General features: G+C 39.8%; 2 protein-coding genes across 2 annotated transcripts in view; one reads left to right on the top strand and one right to left on the bottom strand.

Annotated features, from left to right (window-relative positions):
- The window catches only part of lrpprc (leucine-rich pentatricopeptide repeat containing), a 64,352-nt gene extending 52,141 nt beyond the window's left edge, over positions 1 to 12,211 (top strand). The window contains exons 34-38 of the mRNA XM_067610532.1: positions 93 to 208; positions 5,019 to 5,093; positions 6,177 to 6,261; positions 7,695 to 7,834; positions 11,909 to 12,211. Coding sequence (XP_067466633.1) covers positions 93 to 208; positions 5,019 to 5,093; positions 6,177 to 6,261; positions 7,695 to 7,834; positions 11,909 to 11,980 — 488 coding nt within the window. The 3' untranslated portion in view covers positions 11,981 to 12,211. The remainder of the gene's footprint in view (positions 1 to 92; positions 209 to 5,018; positions 5,094 to 6,176; positions 6,262 to 7,694; positions 7,835 to 11,908) is intronic.
- A 2,094-nt stretch (positions 12,212 to 14,305) lies between these two features.
- Positions 14,306 to 23,896, bottom strand: abcg8 (ATP-binding cassette, sub-family G (WHITE), member 8). Its single transcript, XM_067610525.1, has 13 exons — positions 23,755 to 23,896; positions 21,308 to 21,409; positions 21,010 to 21,157; positions 20,415 to 20,653; positions 19,928 to 20,060; positions 18,328 to 18,597; positions 17,980 to 18,139; positions 17,227 to 17,328; positions 16,926 to 17,125; positions 16,295 to 16,371; positions 15,817 to 16,084; positions 15,543 to 15,670; positions 14,306 to 15,385 (listed from the first exon to the last, which is right to left on the bottom strand). The coding sequence occupies exons 1-13, from the start codon at positions 23,803 to 23,805 to the stop codon at positions 15,248 to 15,250; spliced, it is 2,016 nt and encodes a 671-aa protein (XP_067466626.1). The 5' UTR covers positions 23,806 to 23,896; the 3' UTR covers positions 14,306 to 15,247.
- Positions 23,897 to 24,116: the final 220 nt, after the last annotated feature.

The raw sequence follows: 24,116 nt of genomic DNA, 5'->3' as shown, positions 1-24,116 counted from the left end.
TAAAACAACAACAGTCAGTGACAAATATAATGTATTCCCTAAAAAAAAACAAACATGGAGCGGTGGACTAAATGTTGCATGCTGTATTGCAGTGAGTGCTATGGCAGAGCGGCTAGCCAACCACTTTGCCTGCTACAGACCAGCTTCAGACCTTTTCCTCCAGCTGCTGGATATGGACAAAGTCGAGGACGCCAAGTTCATGCTGGCTGTGAGTATGAGTGTGTCTATATGTGTGTGTGTGTGTGTGTGTGTGTGCGCCAACCTATAAGTATGAGCCGGAGACATTTACAGTATGTGCAAAGTACTACTGATGTATTTTAAGTGTCCAAAGCCAGTAAGTTCAAATTCTGAATTTTATATTTTTCTTTGTTTTGTCCACTTGGTTTTGGAAATGTGAGTTACAGTTTTGGTTGAGGTCCATAGAGGCTGAGATGAGACACTCTTAATTAATATTAGAAGAAAATTGACCATCATTCATGCAAATGGATACAGATACATTACTTGCCGCACTTATTCACTTCTCTTCATCACTATTTAAACATGAAGTGAAGAAATCCACGTTTTCCAGGTCAGACACATGTACAGTATTCATTACTCTCAATTTTGTCTTTGTGTAAAAGTGGAGAGGAGATAAGGATGCTATGAAAGAAACAGTTACTGGTATTTTACTGGATGAAAAGAATCTTAATTTTTGATGATTAGCAAAACAAATTAGCAAAAGTCAACCTCTTATCCCCCAAATACAACAATCAGCTATAGTAAGTATATATTCACTGCTGATTCATGATCGTTACAGATTCTGTTGGAAGGGAGGCAAAATCTGCACGTATGATAAAAGTTTTATTTTTACTGTGTGAAAACTTTAAATACATTTTAAATCAACTTGAGCATTTTTGTCCCAGTGCACATTTCTCCATTTGAGCATCCTGCATTTGGCTACATCTTAAATAATTTTATCAAAGTAATTAAAATCTGCAACCAAAAAAAAAAAAGAATCAACAAGGGACTGCAGACGCAGTTGTCAGATCCCGGTGAGTAGCGGAGACGCTCTTCCGCCACAATCGTTGACTTATTTATCCGGCTTCGCATTTATGTCTTCTCATTCTGAATAAATGTAGAAAACCCACATTGCACCACTGAGTCTGGTGGTCTTAAGTTGGCCTCTTACTATTTCACTTATTTAACGGAGTTCATACATTACAGCTCAATGACTTTGCATTGAGCCCGGGGATATGAATATGTATCAGCTAAGACGGGTGAGAGACAAGAGAGGAAGGACGGAGGAAGACGAGGCAGTGAGAGAAAGACGCATACGGTTACCGGTAAATTGGAATTGTTTCGTCCTCCTCTCTCACAGAAATTATTTCTCTCTCATTTGCTGAGTGATTACCCCTCTCAGTCATTCAGTTGCATGTGTGACTTGAGTGCACACTAATGAACACAGATATGTTACTTACCACTCGCACTTCATCACTATTTAAACACAAATCAAAGGAATCTGTGTTGTTCAGGCCGTGGTATATTTCTTGTCACACAATCTTAGCCGCCCTCATTTTCACTCTGACATACATTCGTGGTTTTCGGACATGTTGAATTAAATTATTAAAATCTAAAGAATCATTATTTTGATGCAAAAAATGTAGGTTTGTTCCTTTAAAACAGAATGAGATGGAGGAAGAGATAAGTGTAGGAATTTGGCAGTGGGTACACACCAAACCCAAGATTTCCTATCTTTATGATGAGGCCTGACTTACTCCTTTTTTTTATTTTTAATTTACCAATGAGGCCAGTAACATCAGCTCCTCTGGACCAGCTCCTAGACCAGATCAACAGATCAGGAAACCGGAGGACACAGAGAGAGAGAAATATAAAACACTGTAGATACACTCAGACATTAAGGCGACTTGTGTCTGCTCCTCATGTCTCCCCGACATCTTGAGTGATTATCCCTCTCAATCATTAAACAGGGATGTCTGACTAGCATGCATGTTAATGAACAGATACATTACTTACTACTCATCTTACTACTCACTCTTACTTCTCATCTTCATCACTATTTAAACGCAAACTATGTATTACATGATGATTCAGGCAATAACATGCCTCTTGCTTGATATGCATCTCAGCCAATTGAAGTTCTCATATTTTTCTCGATAGAAGAGGGAGATGAGATAAGAATATTTAAAGAAGTGTCATCGTTTTTAATTTCAGAAGAGCAAGTAGAGACTTTTTTTGAATTGATGTCTGTGTACATAGAAGCTTATTAGTCCAACATAACATAAAAGTTGACCTGATTATACCTCTTGCACTTGAGGTCAGCTAATCATTGGGATGATTTAATCTCAGTGTAATCTCATAAGAATTAGTGATGAAGTTGTAATTATGAATACTGAGCAGTAAGGCTGCAACTAACGATTATTTTCATCATCGATTCATCTGTCGATTATTTTCTCGATTAATCAATTAGACTGTATGTCAGAAAATAGTGAAAAATGTTGATCACTGTTTCCCGAAGCCCAAGATGCAACCTTAAAATGTCTTGTTTTATCCCGACCAACAGTCCACACCCCAAAGATATTTAGTTTACTATCATAGAAAACTAAAGAAACTAGAAAATATTCACATTTTTCTTTAAAAAAATGACTCAAAATGATGAATCAATTATCAAAATAGTTGGCAATTAATTTTCTGTCGATTGACTAATCAATTGATCGTTGCAGCTTTACTGAGCAGTAGAAGTTTTTTCCAGTATACATTTTTGAGGCAGTAGTTAAAAGTAGTTGAAAACCCTGAAAATCTAAAGACTTGTAAAATGTGTTTAACAAGAAACCAAAAGTCAAGAAACAAATGCTCATCGTGTTAGAAACTACAAGAACATACAGTATCAGAGCAAAGACTGTTTAAAACTTGTTCTCGCATTTGTCTTTGTAGTCAAAGTGTTAAGTTTGTAAGTTTAGACTCCACTGATGTGACCCAGGCTAAACTTTTGCGTTCAAATGTGTCCATCCTCTTGGCCTGCTCTCATCTTCCTGACTCCCCCCTTCGAAGCCGCTCTCCCAGGGTCACTGGAGGGTAGCAGCCCAACTCCTCCATCCCATCATAAGTGAAGCAGGACCAAAAACTCTGAAAAGCTTTTAAGTAGGCGAGCAGACAATAGTGATGACAAGCCTATCAGGAGAGAAGGAGGTGAGGTCAGTGGGGAGCGAGAGGAGAGCGAAGGGGGGGGGGATGAAGTCAGTCATTAAGAAGTGAACAGTGACGAGGGGAACGCAGCGAGGCGGCTCGTCTACAACTGCTTACGTGCGTGTGTGTGTGTGTGTGTGTGTGTGTTGGGAGGGGTCATTGAGGAAAAAGGGGGGAAGCATTCCCCGGGTATCCAGAGCTTTTAGGCAGTGTGTGTGAGGAGCAGAGGAGACAGTAGGCCCAGTCGGTTCTGGCGTCACCTTTGGGAGTCATCGGTGAAGCAAGGGAGGGGAAAAAAAAAAAAAAAAACAGAGGAGAGAGGGAGTGAGAGCACGGAGCAGAGTTGAGTGAAGTGGCATAGTGTTGGTCTAATTGCCTGATTGTACTAAAGCCATTCTGCCGCTCAGTGACTCTGAAGAGAAGGCAGCTTGCTCCGTGTGTGTGTGGTGTGTGTGTGTGTGTCGTCCTGTTAAAAGCCTTGCAGGCCACCAGCTTTTAATTCTGTACGAGGTGGAGAAGGAGTGAAACACGTTAGTTCACGACTGGCTAGTAATGGGACCTCATTGCTGCTCAGCCGAGAACACATTCACTCCCTTACTCAGAGCACAGAAACTTTAATGCATCTCCTGCACACACACACACACACACACACACACACGCATGCACACACGTGTTAAATACACGCATGAAACACATATATTGTATAAATGCTTGCATGCTTTTAACAGATAAAACCTCCAGCAACAGCAGAGGTTTATCTTCATAAAGAACACGTATTTCTAAATTCATCATATACGTCGTATTTGAGTCTACATTGATAGTGTATAACATAATTGTTCTGTTAGATTTAAGTGGGGATATGACAGGAAATGAAGAGAGAGAGAGATGGGGAACATGCAACGAAAGTCCACAGCCACAAGGAAACAGAATCTACTATGATTTTACCTAAAAAAGACCTCACGTTGGCCATTTGAGTTGCAATCCTGTCCAAAATGTCTCTGTTTTACCAGGAATCACTGTGAGGAGATTCTTGTCTTAAGCGCCATGTTACCTTCCACTCTTTAGTGTTTCTTCACTGCTGACAACAGTCAGTGCACAATAACAGTAAAAGCATGAATTATAGATGTTTTTAATTCAACAATGACAAGTGTTTTGTAAAAATGTGTAAAAATGTCCTTAGCTATCATGTTTGAAATCAAGGAATAAGATTTACCATTGTTTGTTGTTGTCATCTATGAGCACTGGGAGTTGAGGCAGAACTGCAAATAGATTTAGAAATATTTCAGGTAGAATAATTATGAAAGAAAAAAAAAATAGGAATACACTCAAGGATATCATCCTGTCATATTTTTACAGTGTATTTCATCCTTCTCTTTTCTCTCCCTCTCTTTCCGGTCGACTATCATCTCTTTTACCTCATATTTTCCAATAACTGGTGAAAGACTTGAAGCTGTACAAGCGACAGTCACACAATGAGCAGCTTGTGCTTAAGCTGTATTTATATCTCGGCTGAGTGTTAGATGTGGCCATCTATGTGACTAAGTGTAGATAATTACACTTTCTGATGTGAAACGTTGCTGTACATTTAAATTCATAAAGAAATGAGCAGTTGTGTGTCTGACACTCTTATTAAATCCATAATTAACCTTTGACCTGAGTGTGGGTGTTTGTGTGGATGTGTTTATATACTGTATGTGTGTGGAAAAACAGATTGGAGAGTCTTCTTGTCTCCAAAAAAAAAGGGGGAGGAAATAATACACTACCCCCCCAAACTACCAATATTATCTCTCACATGTTTCTTATGTTGCTGTCTTGTCCCTTGTTTCTTCCCGTAGCGCTGTAACGCCGTGGCTGAGCAGAAGGAGGTGCTCGTCTCCTACATGGCTCGAAAGGCTCAGGTTCCTGGACAGGTAAACTCACATGTTACTGTTTTTTAAAGCGTGTCTTTATTAAAGGATAATTCTGTTTTTAACAGCTTGAATCTTATTTTCATACTGAGTTTAATATTATCATAACTGATAAAAAGGATAGCCAAAGTTGTAACAAACCAGAATGATCCTTTAAAGTACAACTGAAATTAAATTGCCTGTTTTTTGTCAACTACAGAAAACATATCTGCTCTGTAAATTGCTGTGTTCTTCTTTGAGTAGAAATCAGAAACCGAAAGCGAGAAATATATATTGAAATTCTTCGGTTTCCCTAGTTTTGCATTCAGTTGATTAAATACCGCCCTGCTATCCGTCAATGTAGCTGGAGTCCTTATTTCAGTAAAGAAAATCAAAACTTGAATAAAGCGATAACCTGGCATTCGATCATAGAGCAGAGCAGACGGTCACACTTAGCCTGATTGCATCCTGCTACACAACACAAGACACAACCACAGACTCTGAACAACAACCCACATTAGCTTTTCTGCTAAAGTCTCCTTCTGGTTTAATTTCCAAACATGAACACTCGTCTTGTCCTTCACTTTAGCTTGTTGAATGAGCCACCAAACAAACATTCACAGGTAAATACACTGCTAATTAGCTGCAGCACATTAAACAGCATATAAACATACCTGCAAATGTCACTTTGGTCCTGCCTGTTAGATGCTGGTTTGGTCTTTGTTCTTCAAAATCCCTGTTTGTCCACAACTTGTGGCTACAGCAGTTTGTTTGCTTTGTCTCTCAAGCCTGCAAACTAATATCATCAATGACAACTCGCCGCTCCAGCCAGCTGAGACAAAAAGGAGCATTTCTGATATTTCTTCAAAATACCTTTTTTTTTCTTACTTTTACTACTACAAAACTATTACAACTGTATTTTAAAAAAAACATGTTGAGGGAGATGATTAAATGTGATTTCAGTGCAGATGGTGTAACAGCATATAACGGCTTCAGAGTCTGTGCACAAACAAAAAAAACTGTCTTCTCATGTCGTATTTGCATGTTGGTGACTAAAACCACAAACGCTTATTGTTCTTGTATATAAATTAATGTTTGTATGCACAGGTGGGCAAAATTAAGGCCCTGCTGAGCCTGATTCCAGACTTCACTGAGAAGGAGGTGCTGTACCCGTATCTGATGAAATGTCACGGTAAGACACACACACACACACACACTTACACAAGGCCTGGTTGGGTCTTGTGGAGCAGCTAGCGTTGCAGCGGGCGGCTCGCTGGCCTGTGGCTAAGTCAACATTAGAGGACGCATTAACAATGCATCAGGTCAAGGAGTGTGTACGTGTGCGCAGACGTTCAGGGGTTAGAAGAACACATGTCATCTAATGAGTTAGCTGTCCTGGCTAGCCTAGCGTGCTAATCGCGACACGGCCCACCACTCAGCTTTTCCTTTTTTTTTTTTCCCTTTCTTACAGTTTTTCCTCTTCGCTCCGACACTTCTCGCCCTCTCCACCTTTTTACTTCTGTCTTTCTCTTCTCGTCCTCAAATTGTTTCTTTATTCCTCCTCCTCCTTGCTTTTACCTGCATCCTCTCTTCTCCTCATGTCCTCCCTTCACTTCACCTTCTCACCCCTCCCGTCTCCCCTCTATACCTTGTCACACCAGAGATGACGGACATGACTATTTAATTAGCATTTGCTAGCTGGTCGGTCAAAGCAGTCATAGGGGACACAATTAGCGGTGCTCTGCTTGCCTCTGCTCTCTGCCCTGTCTCTGTTCTCTTCCTTTTTTTTCTTTTTGAGGGCTTTTGTTTTTTGGGGGTTTTTTGACAGCAGTGACCTTGTTTCATTTGTTAATTTCTGAAATTTAACCTTTTTTTTTAACCAGTAAGTCTCATATATTATCTTTTTGCAAGAGAGACCTGGGGAAAATGGCAGTGTAGGGTCTCTTTGATCCACACAGGCACACACTAATGCTGTTTCATTTTTACAGATGATGCCTCTCACACACAAAGTTTTTCATTTCTCATAACAAAATCAACAGCATAAGGCCAGAAGTATGACACCTCTCTAGCTGTTACATTTACCACATTAGAGGGGGATGATATACCAAAAGTTATTGATTTCAGCTCTATAATATTGTAATTATCATATTAATTATATTTGAAATGTTTTCAAGAGAAGTTTTATTATCAAAGAAGTCAAAGGGAGGTTTTACACTTTCTTTTACAGCCTACAGTGAACCTTTTTCTCCTCTGTTCATCATGACTCCACAACTGGAGGAAAACAAAGTAGTCTACACAAGTTCTTGCTTTTTTCGCATGTACAACCAGCAACATTTAAGAAGTAATCTGTTATCATGGCTAAATAATAGGTAAATACAAAGACTGGGCAGTATGCATGTGCATTTAAAACTTCCTGTCTTTGTGCCAGTAACTTGATGACAGACCACAGTGGAAAATAACATGATTATCCCACCACCAATAAATATGATGCATACTTTTTTTTTGTCTCTTACACACACTGTCAGTTTCTTTTCTAAATGTGTACATTGAAATAAGAATTTAACATGTTGAGGTTTTTTGTCTCATTTGCTGACTGTCTCTCTCTCGCTCGCTCTCTTCTGCCAGCTCTGGATAAGGACTTAGCGTCAGCCAAGGTTCTGTATGAGCAGATGCAGAAGGAGGGGACAGTAGACGAGCTGTCACTCAAACGGCTGGCTGTGCTGTACCGCGATGCAGGAGAGATGTTGCCCTTCACTGAGCCCCCTGTGAGTCACACACACACACACACACACATACAGTCCACGATTAAAGGACGTTAGCCCCAGAATATTTAAATGTACTATTTTTGGGAAATTTAAGGTTTCCAACCACTTCTAAATTAAACTCACACCCACACAGACTTCACCTCTGTAGTGAATAACAGTAAATGGTCATTCAAAACTTAGACAAGCAAATTGTGACTGTGATGTCAGTTTAACTCCCCACACAGAGAAAATTTGCATGACATAACTTTGTAAATGTCACTCAGTAACCACCTTTGACGTGCCCTTAAGTGGCTAGCAATAGAAAACTGACCACATGGAGCAACTTCTCTGTGTTATTATGTGCGTAACTGTGAGAGCAGATCTGGGAGCTGATTAGGGACAGTAAAGGATGAATTCTTAGTTAGTCTGCAATGGATGAATAACAGTTTTCAAGCAGGCTTTTTTGAGTGCTGAAAGATTCAACACTCACCATTTCGCACTGCTTATGGTGCAGACACACAGACGTCCAGACGCGTCCTCACCGGACCACTGGCTGGTGGTGACGTAGTGGGTGGTGTACTGCAAGTTGGGTGGTGCTTGGTTTTGGTTCGTCCGTTTTGAACATGACGGCTGGGTCACAAACACTCTCGTATTACAGCTAAACAGTAAAACACTAAAATATGTTTCTTAAAACATTTTAGGCATAAAATAGTCAATGCAGTAACAGATATATTTGATCAGCGCTGCCCAGTTTGACAGTTTGATCGGAGTTTCGTGAGCCGGTTGTGTTGCGCTTGATGGACTCATTTGCATAAAGTTGAGGTTGAGTTGTGATTATGCAAATTCAGATATGGCAACTGGTCCGTCAACGCACCGTGCCGTATCCATCATGCACCACGCGGCTGGATCTCCTGCTCTCCATTTATTTTAAAAAAAAAAAAAAAAAAAAAAAAAAAAAAAAGAATAGGATCGGTCAACTTGACATTGCTCAACAGATCCAGTGCGTCTGCACCATTACAGCACTACAGTATAGTGGGTCAGGGCAGTGTATACTATTACTACTGATACGTCCAGCACTGAGAAATGTCACGATATTGCAAATGTATTGAGTGCAATGATCTGTGTTCCACTGACATGAATTACATCAGAAAAAACTCACTATAACAAACTTAAATAACTCTTTTCATAACTTTTCTTAATCACAATGTGCTTGGAATCAATAATCCAATTCCAATAATCCAATAAAATAATGTCATGATCATGTTATTATATAATTTCACTGAAAGCTAATAAATTTTAAAAAACTGAATAAAGCACTTCTCACACACACACACACAGACACACACACCTATCCATACTGATACAACCATGCAGACATGAACAGATATGTGTACAAATACAAACACACATTCACCACAGTGTCTAACCAGCGCTGGCAGTCGTCCGGCTGGTGTCCTAATATGTGCCACAGTGTGTGTGCTGTGGTCTGTGTGTACCATAGTAATGTGAAGGAGCAGTCTGCCCACTCAGGGTAGTTCAATACACACTGGCCTGCAGCTAGCCTCCTGTTTGTTACTGTGTGTGTGTGTGTGTGTGTCAGAAATTGTGCCCCACAGTCACAAATATTGTGTAAGCGAGATGGTGTCACTGCAATAGCCTCTCTCTTTTTCTGGCTCCTAGTATTTTTGAGCATTTCAGCAAGTTGCACATTTTGTAAGTTGATGTAGCGTCTATTTTCAGACGAGGACCCACACACACACACACACACACACACACACACACACACACACACGACCCTCTCAGCCCCAGCACTTTGATGTGTTGTCCCCTCGAGGCAGGTGTAGAAGGAAGCCCACCTCTTACCTTCCCATCACTCACCAGCAGTACAAAGATAGACGGAGAAAGAGGGATGAAGGTAGAGAAACTGCTGCATTATTCACTGAATGTCAGGATAGTTAAGTAATTGCCAGGTTTTATAAGCAAAGGAAAGGCAGAGGCAGAGATGAATGTCAAAATGGCCGCAGTATACAAAAAGGTTATACAGTTCTTCCTCCTCTTAGTCTTTACAGAGGTTGCTGCTCAAGTGCTCAAAGAAATTAAAGAAGAAGAAATAAAGTAAAAAATTACAGAAAAGTATTTTCCCTGAGCAATTTGTCCTTCTAGAAAAAGATGTCCCCTTTCTCTGGTTAATCCACAGAACTTGATGTTCAGTTTTCATAGGGACTGTGTGTTCTGTAGTAGAGGTGGGCGATATGGCAAAAATATCATATCACAGTTTTTTTCAGGCAGAATCATGATCCATGATCTTATCACGATTCTTATTCATGTTGGTTTTTAAGACTATTTTGCAAGTTTCTGAACGGTATTAAAGATTCAAGATTCAAAAAACTTTATTGTCTATAACATAATGAAAGGAATTTGTCTTAGTTTAGGGGCTCACAAACAACATGAAAACATACATCCATGAAAGATATAAATTATAACACAAACAGTTCCATAAATAAATAAGAGCAGGTCTGCATTAAAAAGTAGTGACAGTCTACTCGACCTTGTTTAAAACGGATATTGAGGTGCGAAACCAAACTAACAATACAATCAAACTAATTTCACAGCTGAAAAGCAAACAGTTGATGATGTGTAGAAGCGCTAGTGTGTTGTTTCGGATAACTAGCAGGATGTGCACCATTTTTAAAAAAAAACCAAAAAAACAACAACACAGTACACTAGAGCTGATATCACGCTTGCATGACAGAAGTTAATGCTACCAGTTAGCAGGCGAGCTAACCGCTAAATGGTGGCATTTACCTACAGTCCAGCCTGATTTTTATGCCTCCGCGCCAGTGACAGCTGTGGCCGGAGGGATTATGTTTTTGGGTTGTCAAATTTGGCAAAAAACGTCCACTTGGACTCAAGGATGAACTGATTAGATTTTGGTGGTTAACCGTCAAAGGTCACTGTGACCTCACAAAACACATTTTTGGCCATAACTCAAGAATTCATACGTTAATTATGACAAAGTTTCACACAAATGTGTAATAGGATAAAATGATGAAGTGATGACATTTTATATCCAAAAGGTCAAAGGTCAACTTCACTGTGGCATCACAACGTTCTGCAAAAAACACTTTTCTGGCCGTTATTCAACACCATAACTCAGGAACAGAAGGGGAGATGTGACCATATTTCACATTTGGTCGGACACTGAATGGGTGACATTAATCTTGGGTTCCCACCTTGAAACTGTGACGATTGTATAGATCTTCTGTGCTGCCGGGCAGCATCCATATCTGAAGCTTTGTCTACTGTCATGGCTACAACTTTTTCAGCTTTACTGGCCAAACATGTGAACACATACAATGAAAATACACTTAATACCTTTTATTTAATATTATATATTATTATTGTCTTCACTACAAATATTATATGAGTCTGGACAGACATGGGCATAAACTGCAATTTGACTGGTTGATGGAGGCATAGAACCACGAGGCAGTATTTCTAGTTTTCTATATAATATAATAAAATATAACAAATTGTGCCAAGATGGAGGCAGGAATCTTAAAATGTGCACAAATTAAACCAAAGCTGCAGTATCTGCATAGCTAGATAGCATTAGGTGTAGTCCCTCCTTCTAAAGTGAACACAGCTATTTATCAGCATTAACTGCTACATTAATAAACAAGCGTACATTGTCAGGAGCCGGCGTAATCTGCAGAAAAGCTCTCACCTTCCCCCCCCTCCCCTCCTCCAAAAAACACCCACCACAACACTTTGTCTGGATCAAAACACTGATTAATTTGCCAGAAACAGAAGCAGAGAGCGAAAAGTGTGTGTATGGGGAGTGTACTACAAATCCCTTATTTGTGTATTAATGGGGATTTAAAGATGAAACGAGACAACCTGGTTGGAGAGTGGAGACTATTTAGACAGACCCAGGAGGGCTTACTTTTGGAAAGAGGCGAGATGGAAACACACACACACTCACACACACACACAAACCTCTTACAGCCTCACTATGAGGCAGGTGAGCATTTATGCGCAGCTCGTCGTGAATATGTTTGATGCTAATTCGACTCTCTTTGTTTCTCTTTCCAGGAGTCATTCAAGTTTTATGCAGACAAGCTGAAAGAGAGAGCTGCCAAAGCCCAGACGACAGCAGAGGAATAAAGATTCATCCTCCCCTCCTCTTACCTCCATCCAAATCCCTCTGTCTTCTTCCTTTGACGGTTTCTTTTTTTTTATACAAGTCGTTTGAGCCCAGCTATTGTTGTATTGTGTTATAACTGTTGGATGTTACTCTGTCCACTGCGTTATTGATAATGTTGATGAAGATGATGATGATGATGATGTGGAGAATGTACAGAAGTATTTATGCTAATAAATGATGTTAGGAATCTGGTTTTTGTGCCTGGGTCTTTGTGTGTTTCAAACGGTGTTTAATCAGTCGTACAGTAGAGTTTTTCTCAGGGCAGCAGGGAAATCACAGGTGGAACTAAAAGCATTAATGATGGCTCAGTTCCAGTCAGGTGTCCCAGTGAGCCAATATACACAATACCACAGCCGTGACACGCCTAATTAAAATCCGGTCCTCGTTAATTTATTAACTACACCTGTGTTTTTCCTGCTAAGACACTACACTAATGTAGTGTCCCAATTTCTTACTACATTCTTACTGTATACAGTATATACTGTTGGGCTGCAACTAATTATTTTCATTATTGATTAATCTGCAAATTATTTTCTTTATTAATTTTTTTCGTGCATAAAATGTCAAAATAATGAAAAACTATGACATCTTCAAACGTCTTGTTTTGTCAGATCAACAGTCTAAAATCCAAAAGATATTCAGTTTATGAATATCATCTCATTAATTATCATGTATTACACATACAAGCTTTAAATCATCACATTTAAGGAGCTGCAAGCAGGAATTTTTCCTTAACAAATTACTAAATTGATTATTTGATTTAAAAAAAAATAGTTGCCAATTAATTTCCTGTCGATTAATCAATTTATTGATCGATGTATTTTGGTTCATAGTCAACTGTTGTTGCAGTCAGTAAACAGGAAGTCAACATACATCAAACTGCAGCTTTAGAATATTACTTCCAATTAAAGGTACGGCAGAAAAATATTTTTTCCAAAACTTCGTTTTTTTTCTGTTCTGTTCCAATAAAAAATAATCAAATATTACATTCTATTTAAAAAGTGCTTTTCAAGATACTCAGATACTTTACAATGACTCCCATTACATCCCCAATTGTTTTTTTTTCCAGCTGTGTGCAACTGCTGAACTTACTTTGTGCATTGCATTGTGGGAGAATAGTGTACATTAACAGTATGTATCGAGCGTTTTTTCATATGTATACGTCCTTTCCGTCACTTTTCCAGTCTTAACACACTACATACTTGAACCTGAAATTAATACGTAGTATGGATTTGTGACACAGCTAATAGTTTGGTGACAAAGGTCCATACCAGGCGGAAGTGCCGTCCTTTTTCTCAACAAAATATGTTTTATACCCTCTTAAACTATGGAATTATATGTTTAATTTAAAACTGGAAAAAAACATCCTTACCCTCCATTTTCACCATCAAATGTTTCCACACTGATAAGATGCAAAAGAATATTGTCATCAGTTTGATTTTGCATAATATTTCATCACAAATTGAATCTTAAAACTGTCCTGTGCAGTCTTAAGCTTAACTCTAACCCAACCTCTTCTCTCTTCTGTCCCCTGACCTGCATCTGCAGCCTCCCTCTCTTGGCTTTGAACCCTTTTTTGCTCCAGGGTTTAAAGTTCTCAGGCATTGTGATTTCAGGCACAGAACAGTTTTAAATTCATTTAATACTCAATTCAAAACATTGTACACATTTCCCCCTGGACAACTTTTCAGGCTCACAGATCTTTTCTCGCTTTAATCCCTGTTGCTCTCCAATATCGGCCCCTGATGTTCCTGTTTCATGTAACAAGCTGTTCTTGACCCCGTCAGAGGCCGGCCTCAGATAATACACACCGGTTGTTTCCCAAGAAGATTGTGTACTGGTTGACGTCAGAGGGTCAGCCCAGACAGCGGAGCTCATTTGGGAAACAAATTAGGACGCAGGAGAAGTAACATGGTTACAGGGAATTTGTGTTATGAACTTATGAACCAGTGCTCATCTTGGCAAGTTTGTACAAACCCCATCATTGTTTGCCTTTTGTAACGCTGTGAGAAAGTGATTAAGTAATACGTTTTTTAATAAAGTGACTTTTTTTAAATAAACATGAGGGGATATTTTTCCCTTGAACATTTCTAGATTATCTTCATAGTGTTATATGTACTTGGATTAATTCCCTTGTGGTTTCACACAAAGAACCATTTAAAGGATTTTGTAGTGCTGAAATAACAACCAGTGTGAAGGAAAGTGAAGAATGATGGAAAATGAAACTGTATTGCAATGAGAGACGATGAAACTGGCAGAAAGTATGGAGACAAAAATAAACATACTAAAGAGGAGGAATTTGATTTAATACTTTACTAATTTGGACTTAAACCATGTAGGTAATATATTTATCAGGCTTTTGCACCAGTGCAAAAACACACAGCTTACATAATCTTCAATCTATGAGGACACAACAAGTACAAGCTCTTTTTTTTTCTGAGTGTGACTTACTAAATCTCTACTAGGCTTTTTTTCAGTGCTCCCTATACTGGCACACACATTGTTAAGCTTAATAACCTTACATATACAAAAAAGATAAAGCTGTAGAAAAAAAGAAGATTGAAAATGGAACAAGCAAAAGCTCCAGATGGATATCTGCCAAAGTGGCGCTCTAATCATTTGCCAAGATGAAGAAGAGAGGGAGAGAAAAGAAAAAAAAAAAAAAATCATAATTTTAACTTTGGTTTTACTGCAGAGCTCTGCTGCCATCCAGCAGCAGACATCGTTACTGCAAGAAGTGCTTCTACTGTTTCACACTAACTCTCAACTTTCTTTTTCCTCAAAATTTACTAAACACTCCGTATTTAAACTGTTAACGCTGGGTACATGTTGAGGTCGTTTTCGTCACTCAACAATGAGAGGAACTGCTGCACTTTTAGGAATTATGGGTGACATTTTTCACACCTTGAGGTGCCAGGGTGGTTATGACGTGTGTTTCTACCATTTAAAAGAGTGCTAGAGAGTTTCTGATGTTGACATTTTTGTAAAGATTCTAAAAATACAATACAAATATATCATTTTCCTCTCCTAAATTAAGAGTTTTTCACTCTGAAATGAGAACAGTTAACACTAAAACAAACAACAGGAAGCGTGGCTCAGTGTCGAACCAGTCGAACTAGAACCCAAATTACTTTTTTACCGCTTCCTATAGTAAACTGTGCACAACTGAATTTGTGTGTGACTTCAGATGACATTTGGTCTGATTGTAGAAATTGGTCCAGATTTGTTCACCAGTCTTGACTGGATTTCTGTTTGATAAATTTTAGGGCCACGTAATAAAGCGCCATGAAGCACAGACAGACTGCCAGCAGCACCAGGTAGCAGGAGTACAGAGGGTACTGGTTCATGTTCATGGCCTCCACCACCTGAAAGACAAACAGAGAGAGGATGAGAAAGATGTTGGTTTGTGAGCATTACTTTGGTTTCCTTTAAAATAAAAGGATAATTTTACCTTATTTTACCTTAGACGCACAACTGTTTCATTAATGTCTGTGTATGATTCTGTGTCTGTTTTTAACTCACGTGTAATCCATCAACATTTATGGTGAGGTTTCCAATGGTGACGGGGTACTTGTTGCCTCTGAACTGCACCTGCAGCATTCCCTCAAAACCCCAACGCATGAAGGAGGCGTGAGAGAACCACGAGGCCACTGGAAAGTTAAAAATACACACAAGTATTGACATCACATACTGAACAGCAAACTGTTTTCTTTCCTCCTCCTTATTCCTCCAGCTCCTAGCAAATCTCATCCTTAAGCATAATTAACCAGATCTTTGTGTGCATCTGTTTCCTCACCGAGCCACATGTTCTCCAGGTTGATGACGAAACCTCCAGTCAAATAAAAGACAGTGAACAAAGCGTTGCCCATGAACGCTGAGGTCTGCAGGGTGGGCAGAGCAGCAGCTACAAACAGAGCCATGGCTCGGCTGCAGTAAACCATCAGCCACACCAGCAGGAAGTTGAGCAGAAAACGGTCCGGAGCCTCGTTGAGCCCGGCCAGCCAATAGATAGGCAGACCGTAAACCAAGGTGAACACACAGTGCTCTGGTAACTCCCCCAGGATCTAAATGTAGAGAAAGCATATATTTAAATATACATAAATGCAGAAGAAACACACCTGGCTGGTGAATTTGCATGCAGACACACACACACAGTGTCTCATATTTCCCCTGTGCTTTCCAGTACCACATTACAGTACTGTACATCACTGTCAGTCCAGCATGGAGCAAGACTGACCCCTACTGGAGATCCTGTTTTTATCACTGTGGTTTACCTTGGCGAAGAAGTAAGAGGTGACAGAGTACATGCCGTCCTCCAGCTCGTGGTAGAGCATGGCTCTCTCTGTGTGACCTGCAGAGAACATTAAATTATTCTGACGACACTTGGTGCACAGTATCACGAGTCATGGAGGCTCTCCAGCAACATAAATATAATATATATGTATTATGATAGAAACCCTAACCCCCATTTTATAGACATTTTCTGTGTTCTTTGGGCCTCAGTGTGTTATGCAGGCAGTGTTACAGTATTCAACTCTATGACTCATAAGTTCACTTGGCATCAGTTCTATGACTTTTCTTGTCACGTGACCTTGACCTGACTTGAACTTGATTCATAATGGCTTTTGGATAGACATAATCTTACTATCTCTGCAGTTAATCAAATACCTTGTTAGAGTCCAAGAACTCTGTGTCCAACTCACAAATCTGTCTGATAACTTGTTGATAACTTAAATAACTTTCCCAAACTCTTCTGAAGACACTAAGGTCTGAACTTGAATGTAAACTTCATTAACTACATGACTGATTGACTTTGACAATAGGGAAATACTTTCTAATAAACAAGGGAGAGCAAAAGTCTCCTCTCTTCTCCTCTCATCCTCCTAAACTGTAGTCATTACTCACATTTAGCTATGACGTCCAGCACCACAGCAAACGGGGTGAGAGCTCCGATCATGTAGAGGAGAGCCACGGTGTCCTGAATGGAGAGACGTTCCTCTCCTGCCCCGTAGTAGAGACAACCGACCAGCAGTGACATGAGGAGGGCCTCGAAGCCGTGGACCAATAAGGTGACCAGGTCTCTGTAGTCATTATACATATGACGCCTGAGGGAGAGGAAAGGAGGGGAGGTTGGTGTGTATGTGTGTGTCCCTCTTGAGTCTTGTGCTACGTCTGTGTTAAGGATCTGTGTGTGTGTTGCTCTTACCTGATGAGGATGGTAAATTGGTGTAGTCTGCCAGGCAATCTGTTTCTCTGCTTGGAGATAGTGATGACTTCTTCTCCTGCTACCTCGCTGGGCTGCTGAGGGCTGCAGGGGATGCAGGCAGAATAAAAACAATGGGTTAGTACAGTGGAACAATTGTCCCATAAATCATAAACATTGACAATTGATCTCTAGAAATTAATCATCTAAAATTCTTAAATGTCCTGAGTTTTCTGTCTGCATGAGTAATGGGGAGAAGGTACCTCTGACCCAAAAATGCCCATTTATGATAATGGAGAGTAATTTTTTGGAAATATTTTGACAATATTTTACTTTAAAAACATGTGCATTTCATAGATTTAAAGTAAGAATGGTGTTAGAAAAGTGAGACATGGGGTTCTCACTTTCCAACAGCTGAGGTGACGTCCTCATATGTCTTGTTTTGTCCGACTAACATATAAAATACTCAGTTTATTATCATGTATGACAAAGGAAATCATCAAATCTCAATCATATCTAATGCAAATGTTTGGCATTTTTGTTTAAAAAATGTCTAAAAATTATTATTCCATTCACAAAAATAGTTGTCATTTTCTGATGATGGACTAATCTAATTGTTAAGTTAAGGAGAGAAGAGTATAAGAGAGGACAAATAAATCAGAATTTGTAAGATAAGATTGATTAGGAACAAAAGAAAAGTTGGGAAAAATATGTGTACGTGCAGAGAAAAGAGGCCAAACTTACACACAAACCTACCTGCCAGTTTGTGTTGGTGCTGTGCTGCTCCCAGCTGGTTTCCACATGTGATCGTCTGTGTCTCTGACCTTTTCGTTGAAGAGCTCAGCCAGAACTCTGGCCCGCTCCAAACACTCGGCCTCTTGCTCCGGACTGCGCCGGTCTATACTGATCAGATCAACTGGACACACACACACATATAAAATGGGTTACATTTAACATGATGGGTGTTTCAAGAGTTATAGTATTTTTCACTAATAGGTCATAAAATTTCCTCTAAGTGAGAATGAGAGCATTGGTGATAACTTTCAGCCATTGTTGGGTCTAGTAAGATGATGTTTTTTGGCAGTTTTCTACACACACACTAACCATAGAAGTCAGAGGGGTTGCAGTATCGTGGGCAGGGGTATCCCAGTGCAGTGAAGTAAGGCACAATGTCACGAGCAGGGCCGCAGTAAACAGCTGACCCTGATGAGAGCAGGACGACGAGGTCAAACAGCTGGAAGATATCTGATCGAGGCTGGTGGACCGACAGCAAGACCAGGCGGTTTCCCCGGGCCAGACGGGACAGTGTGATCACCAGGTTGTGGGCTGTGAAGCTGTCTAAACCTGACGTGGGCTCGTCCAGAATCAAAATACCTGAAATATAAAAGAAGAACAGTTCAATAATCCACACAGACAGGTATAATACTGTGCATAGATTTTAATAAGAGCTGGAAAATCTGTACAGGTTTCATCTTATAAGGACAGGTTCACTAAACTTTGAAAAGTTCACTAAATAAACAACTGCTCTTTGGGGAAGGTACCATTCAGTTTTTAAATGTTTTGTATGTTACATCTTAATGAGTTTTGGTGAACTATGAGGTGTTATCAGCAGGATTGTTACAGTAGGTCTTATGAGAATACTGTTCATAGATTTCAGTTCAGCATTCAGCACCATCATCCCTCAGCAGCTGATAAGGAAACTGGACCTGCTGGGCCTGAACACCTCACTCTGCAACCGGATACTAGACTTTCTCACTGAGAGACCACAGTCAGTAAGGATTGGCAATAACGCATCGAGCATCACTACACTGAGCACGGGGACCCCCAAAGTCCCCTGCTCCTCACCCTGCTGACCCATGATTGTGCACCAAATTACAGTTCCAACCATTTCCATTTTGACGAATCAAAAAGCAGAAATGAGGTGAACCAACCTGTCATGTGGTGCAAAGAAAACAGGAGAAAGATTGGAGATTGTTATTGACTTCCACAGAGCCCACACCCAACACCCCCCGCTGACTGCTGTGGAGCCGGTGAGCAGCACCAGATTTCTGGGTGTGTACATCACTGAGGACTTTTCCTGGACTAATAACATTGCATCACTGGCAAAGGAAGCCCAGCAGAGAGCGAGAGCAAGAGCCCCGGCACCCATCATGTACTCCTTCTACCGAGGCATCATTGAGAACATCCAACACGGCTGGGAAGATCACCAGTGCCTCATGTGACGTTTACCATGTTTTTGCTAATTAGCACTAGATGCAAAGTAAACCTGACATTGATGAGAGTGTTATCGGTTTTGCAGGTATTTGCTCATAAACCAAAGTACCGCATCAAACAAACTTTTGACCTGATGATGGCACTATATGAAAAGTCAGGGGATCACCAAAGTAAGTACAATTCCTCCTGAGGGGAACATGAATGTGTGTGACAAATATCATGACAATCCATCAAATAGTTGTTCAGATATTTCACTCAAAACCGCAAACTTATGGTTTTGCTTGAGGAAAAGTCAGAGGAACAAGTAAAGTAAGCTTCATCATCATCTGCATGTGAATCTACCTGATAAATGTGAATATGGTCTTGAATTTGTGAGTGAGTTACGGCTCTATGAGATGCTTCACAAGGTTGACACTTCAAGATGAAACTTAAGGAGAAAATCAAGAGTTTAAGAGGTTGTCTCTCCTCTTTTTTTTTTTTTTCCTCTCACCAGGGTTCCAGAGAAGCTGGACAGCTATACTGACTCTCCTCCTCTCCCCTCCAGAAACACCCCTCACATAGTCGTTTCCCACCCTGGTGTGTGCACACTGTCGCAGCCGCAGCTCTGCAATGACATCATCCACCTGAGACAGAAAACAGCAGAGACATGGTTTGTAATGGGCCACTTGTAAGATCCGTCTTTCACAACACACAGAATAACCATTTATCATTTAGTAATCAGCATTTTATATTTGAAAAGACAGACACTGCTGTCACATATGTTCCAGCTGTATATAGAGTATAAGCAGAACATGAGAAATTCAAGGTATGTGTTGAGTGTTTGTATTACAAGGTGGATGAATAAGATCCCCTCCAAACATGAAGGGGAACGTTTGGTTATTGTACACAGTATGAGCTATAATACCGCCATGCTGTGCACATACTGAGCCTGTTTGGAAATAGTTTGAGTCCTGTTTATGTATTGAGCTTGATCTTACCCTCTGGTCCCGCTGAGCCTGCGTGAAGTGGGTGGGGAGCCTCAGTTTGGCTACAAAGACGAGAGTCTCGCGGACGGTGAGGTGAGGAAGAAGGCGGTCGTCTTGGCGAACATGAGCGATGTTCTTCTTTACCAGCTGGGGTGTGTTGGGCTTCCCGTTGATCAGAACCTGGCCAGATGTCATTGACCCGCCTTCATCCCGACACGTTATTATGTCCAGCAAAGATGTTTTACCGCAGCCTAAGTGAGGACGATACACAAAGCAAAGTTTAAACATAGAAAAGAAACTTGTCACAACCAACAAAACTCACTGTACAAGTCAAAGTTTCAGGCAGCATGTATTGCATAAATGCTAATTTATTGTTTTTTCTCCACCAGTAAACATGATTTTCTATGATTTTTCTATTAGCCTCCAAAAGTAGCAAAGTTTTTTATCCTTTCTTTCTAATTCTGTTAGAAATTTGGGGCTTGACTGACATGAGGTCCTTCGCCAGGCTTGATGGCTGAAATGACATCATCCAAAGAGGCCATTACATTTATTACCTTGATTAGAAACTTAAATTCTTAAAAGCCCAGTGTGTGTTTGTGTGTGTTACCTGAGCTGCCGATGACAGCCAGCATCTGCCCGCTGCGTACTCTGAGGCTGAGCTTGTTGATGGCTGTCTGCTTGTTTCCTTTTATCTCCCATGGCAACTTGAACTCTGACAACCTCTCATACCAGGGGATCTGAGCTGCTGTGTCCACCTGTGAACACAAACACACATTTACACAGTGAGCGCATATAGTATGCACATGTACAGTACAGACATGCACATATACACACGCAGAGGTTAAAACAGTTATGAGCTAAAGATAACTGTATATGAGTGAGCAGAGCAGCCGTTCCTCAGTTACCTCATAGTGCAGGTTGTTGACCTCCAGCTCATTGCGCCCTCCACTGTAGGTGAAGTAGAGACTGCTGTCTTCTTCAGATGAGAACAATTCTGTGTCTTGACGCTGTTGAGGAGAGGCAGACAGGTCAATTGGTTTCATAGAGGCAAGGACATACTCATTTGCATTTTTTATTTGTATCCATATCAGTTCTTAAGGACAAACTGCAATAAAAACCTGGAAAGTTGGCACCTTTAAGAGAGCAGAATGGTGGATATACAAGAGCTAAAGGAAATCTGAAAAGGGATCACTTGGTACAATCAGACACCTTATAAAAAACTGGGAATGAGAAACTTTTTACTGTACAAAATCTAAAACTCCAATCTTATCAACTGGCATGTGAAGAAATATCAGAATAATCATTGATCTCTGAGATTGTTTTTATCTTGTATACTCAAAGTGAAAATCAAAGAACACTGTCTGCATTTCGAAAATTTGAACTCTATCAGCTAGTTTATTGGACAGTTTTATTGAGTCATTTATATAATGATCACTGTGTGAATGCATGAGCATCAGTGTGTGTATTTTCAGGCATGCGCGTGCTTGTGTGTTTGTACGTGCAAATAGTTGCCTGAGACCTTTTGTGGGTCCAGAGTCCACTTTAAAATTACCTTGATGCTACCATTGCGTAATCCTTACATCTACCCAATAAAAGAAATCAAAATGGAGCACATGCTCAAACCAGATCCACAGTAGATACTGTACACTATACTGCAGGTAATGTATACACTGTAGATGTCATGTACTGTAAGATGGTTGATATTCATTCAACCTTTATTTAGACTCAGAAATATAGTATATATGCAAAACACAACAACACATCCCTGGCACCAAGAAACACATAAAAGATACTTAGATAAAAATGTTGACAAATAAAAAAAAGTAAAAATAATTAAAAAAAAACAAATTAGTAAAAATACATATTAACATATTAAAAACTCTAGGATAAATAAAGCAATTAAAATTTACAGCAAATGAATCAGTTAAAAAATAAGAGCAGTTGAAAGTGAAATATGATGAAATTAAAAATTTAAATTGCCCTGGAGGATAAAAACAAGGTAAGTTTTAGATTGCTCTGCATGTTATTCCACGTTACAGAGGCACGGTTTGAAAAACTGGATTTTCTAAGCTCAGTAAAAACAGCCGGCACCTGCGACGTAATCAAATCATTTGAGCGTGTTCGATAAGGGCCCGCATTAAAAAACAACAAAGAAATAATATAAGGAGGTAAAAAAAAACAGTAAGGGTCTTATTAATAAATAAAACCCAGTGTCTAACATGCCTTACAGAGACAGAGAGGGACACCCAACCTTAACGTACAGCTCACAATTATTATTGCAATATATAATATAATTACCACCGGTAATAAATCTTAGCACAGAGTGATAAACAATGTCCAAGGGCTTCAGAGTCACAGCTGAAGCATGCATGTATAAAATGTCACCATGATCGAATACTGATAGACAAGTTGCCTCACTAAGCGTCCTTCTACAATGCATTGGAAAACACCTTTTGTTCCAATAAAAGAAGCCTATTTTTTCCTTAATTTGCTCGCCTGATATGGGTTCTAGTGACATAAATATCACGTTTACAGATCGTTTAGATCAGTTAGAGATTAATCTACAGAGTATCTGTGAAAATGTAACCAGTAACCAGTATTTGCAAAAGGTGGTTCCTTTAAAAAGAGAAAGAGGGAAACCAGGTGTCTTCAAGCTATTAATCCATGTATGGTCAAACTTAAATACTCAGAATACTGTTCCTCTTAAATGATCCAACCTTTTGTACAATATAATTTAGTTAAAGTGAGTTTATGGACCCAACGGTCACAATTACAAATTACAAAGGTCAACAACTTATTGCAGCAATGAACAGAGGGGATAGATGATGAAGATCTAGTTAATGCCTGCACAATCATTCTGCAGAATAAAAATGTAAAAGTAAAGTAAGATAGAAAAAATGTTAAAAGACATTAATTCTTAATTGCATTGACAGTCCAAGAACAATGAACGATTATTTGTCAAGTAAATCCAAATAAATAGAAAATACTAACTTTCATGTATTAATATATTAAATATTTTAACTGATAAAATATGAAGTGTTTAGTTGTGTGACTTTATTTTAAGTCATATGAAGTCATATTAATTTGGGCTACATATTAAGGGAAATAAGAAAATATTGTTTACCCCCATTAAAATCAATCATACAGTTCAGATAATAAAATCTGTGGACATCCAGCAGTTATAAAGAGCAGTTCAGTGGGTGGTGGGGGTGGGGATGAAAGGAACTGACATAAAGCTTAGACGTGGATTTGATTTCACCAAAACATATCAGTGTATCATTGCAGGAATTTAAACTCAATGCCTTTCAAGAGAGCGTTCCAATATCTGCATGATCCCATGTAACACACTGACCTGTGAGGAGCCGTTTGTGTGATTGAGGCCATTGTCTTTGTCTGTGTCCATGATGTTGCAAGTGGCTGGTTGACGTCTGTAGGGTCAAGAGGTCAATGTCCCCTTTTTTTCCTCTTCTGGTAGGTCCCTCTCTGTTTCACTCTGCGGGTATCTGCTGTGTTTGCTCTCCTGTCAGTCCCCTGTTCTCCTTCTCTTCTCCCTGTTAGGTAGTCTGACTCCAGTCCAGCTGAAGAACCCCTCTGGTTTCAGCTCACAAGCCTCCTCTTTCAAATGACCCGAGCTCATGTCATGTCACTTCTTCATCTACTCTGTGCTGTCAGTCAGCATTTCTGGTCGCAGAGCACAATTTGAGGACTGAGGTG

Source organism: Thunnus thynnus, chromosome 14, assembly GCF_963924715.1.
Source record: "Thunnus thynnus chromosome 14, fThuThy2.1, whole genome shotgun sequence".
Classification (NCBI taxonomy): domain Eukaryota; kingdom Metazoa; phylum Chordata; class Actinopteri; order Scombriformes; family Scombridae; genus Thunnus; species Thunnus thynnus.
Note: the sequence above shows the minus strand (reverse complement) of the source record. Positions and strands in the feature narration are given on the sequence as shown.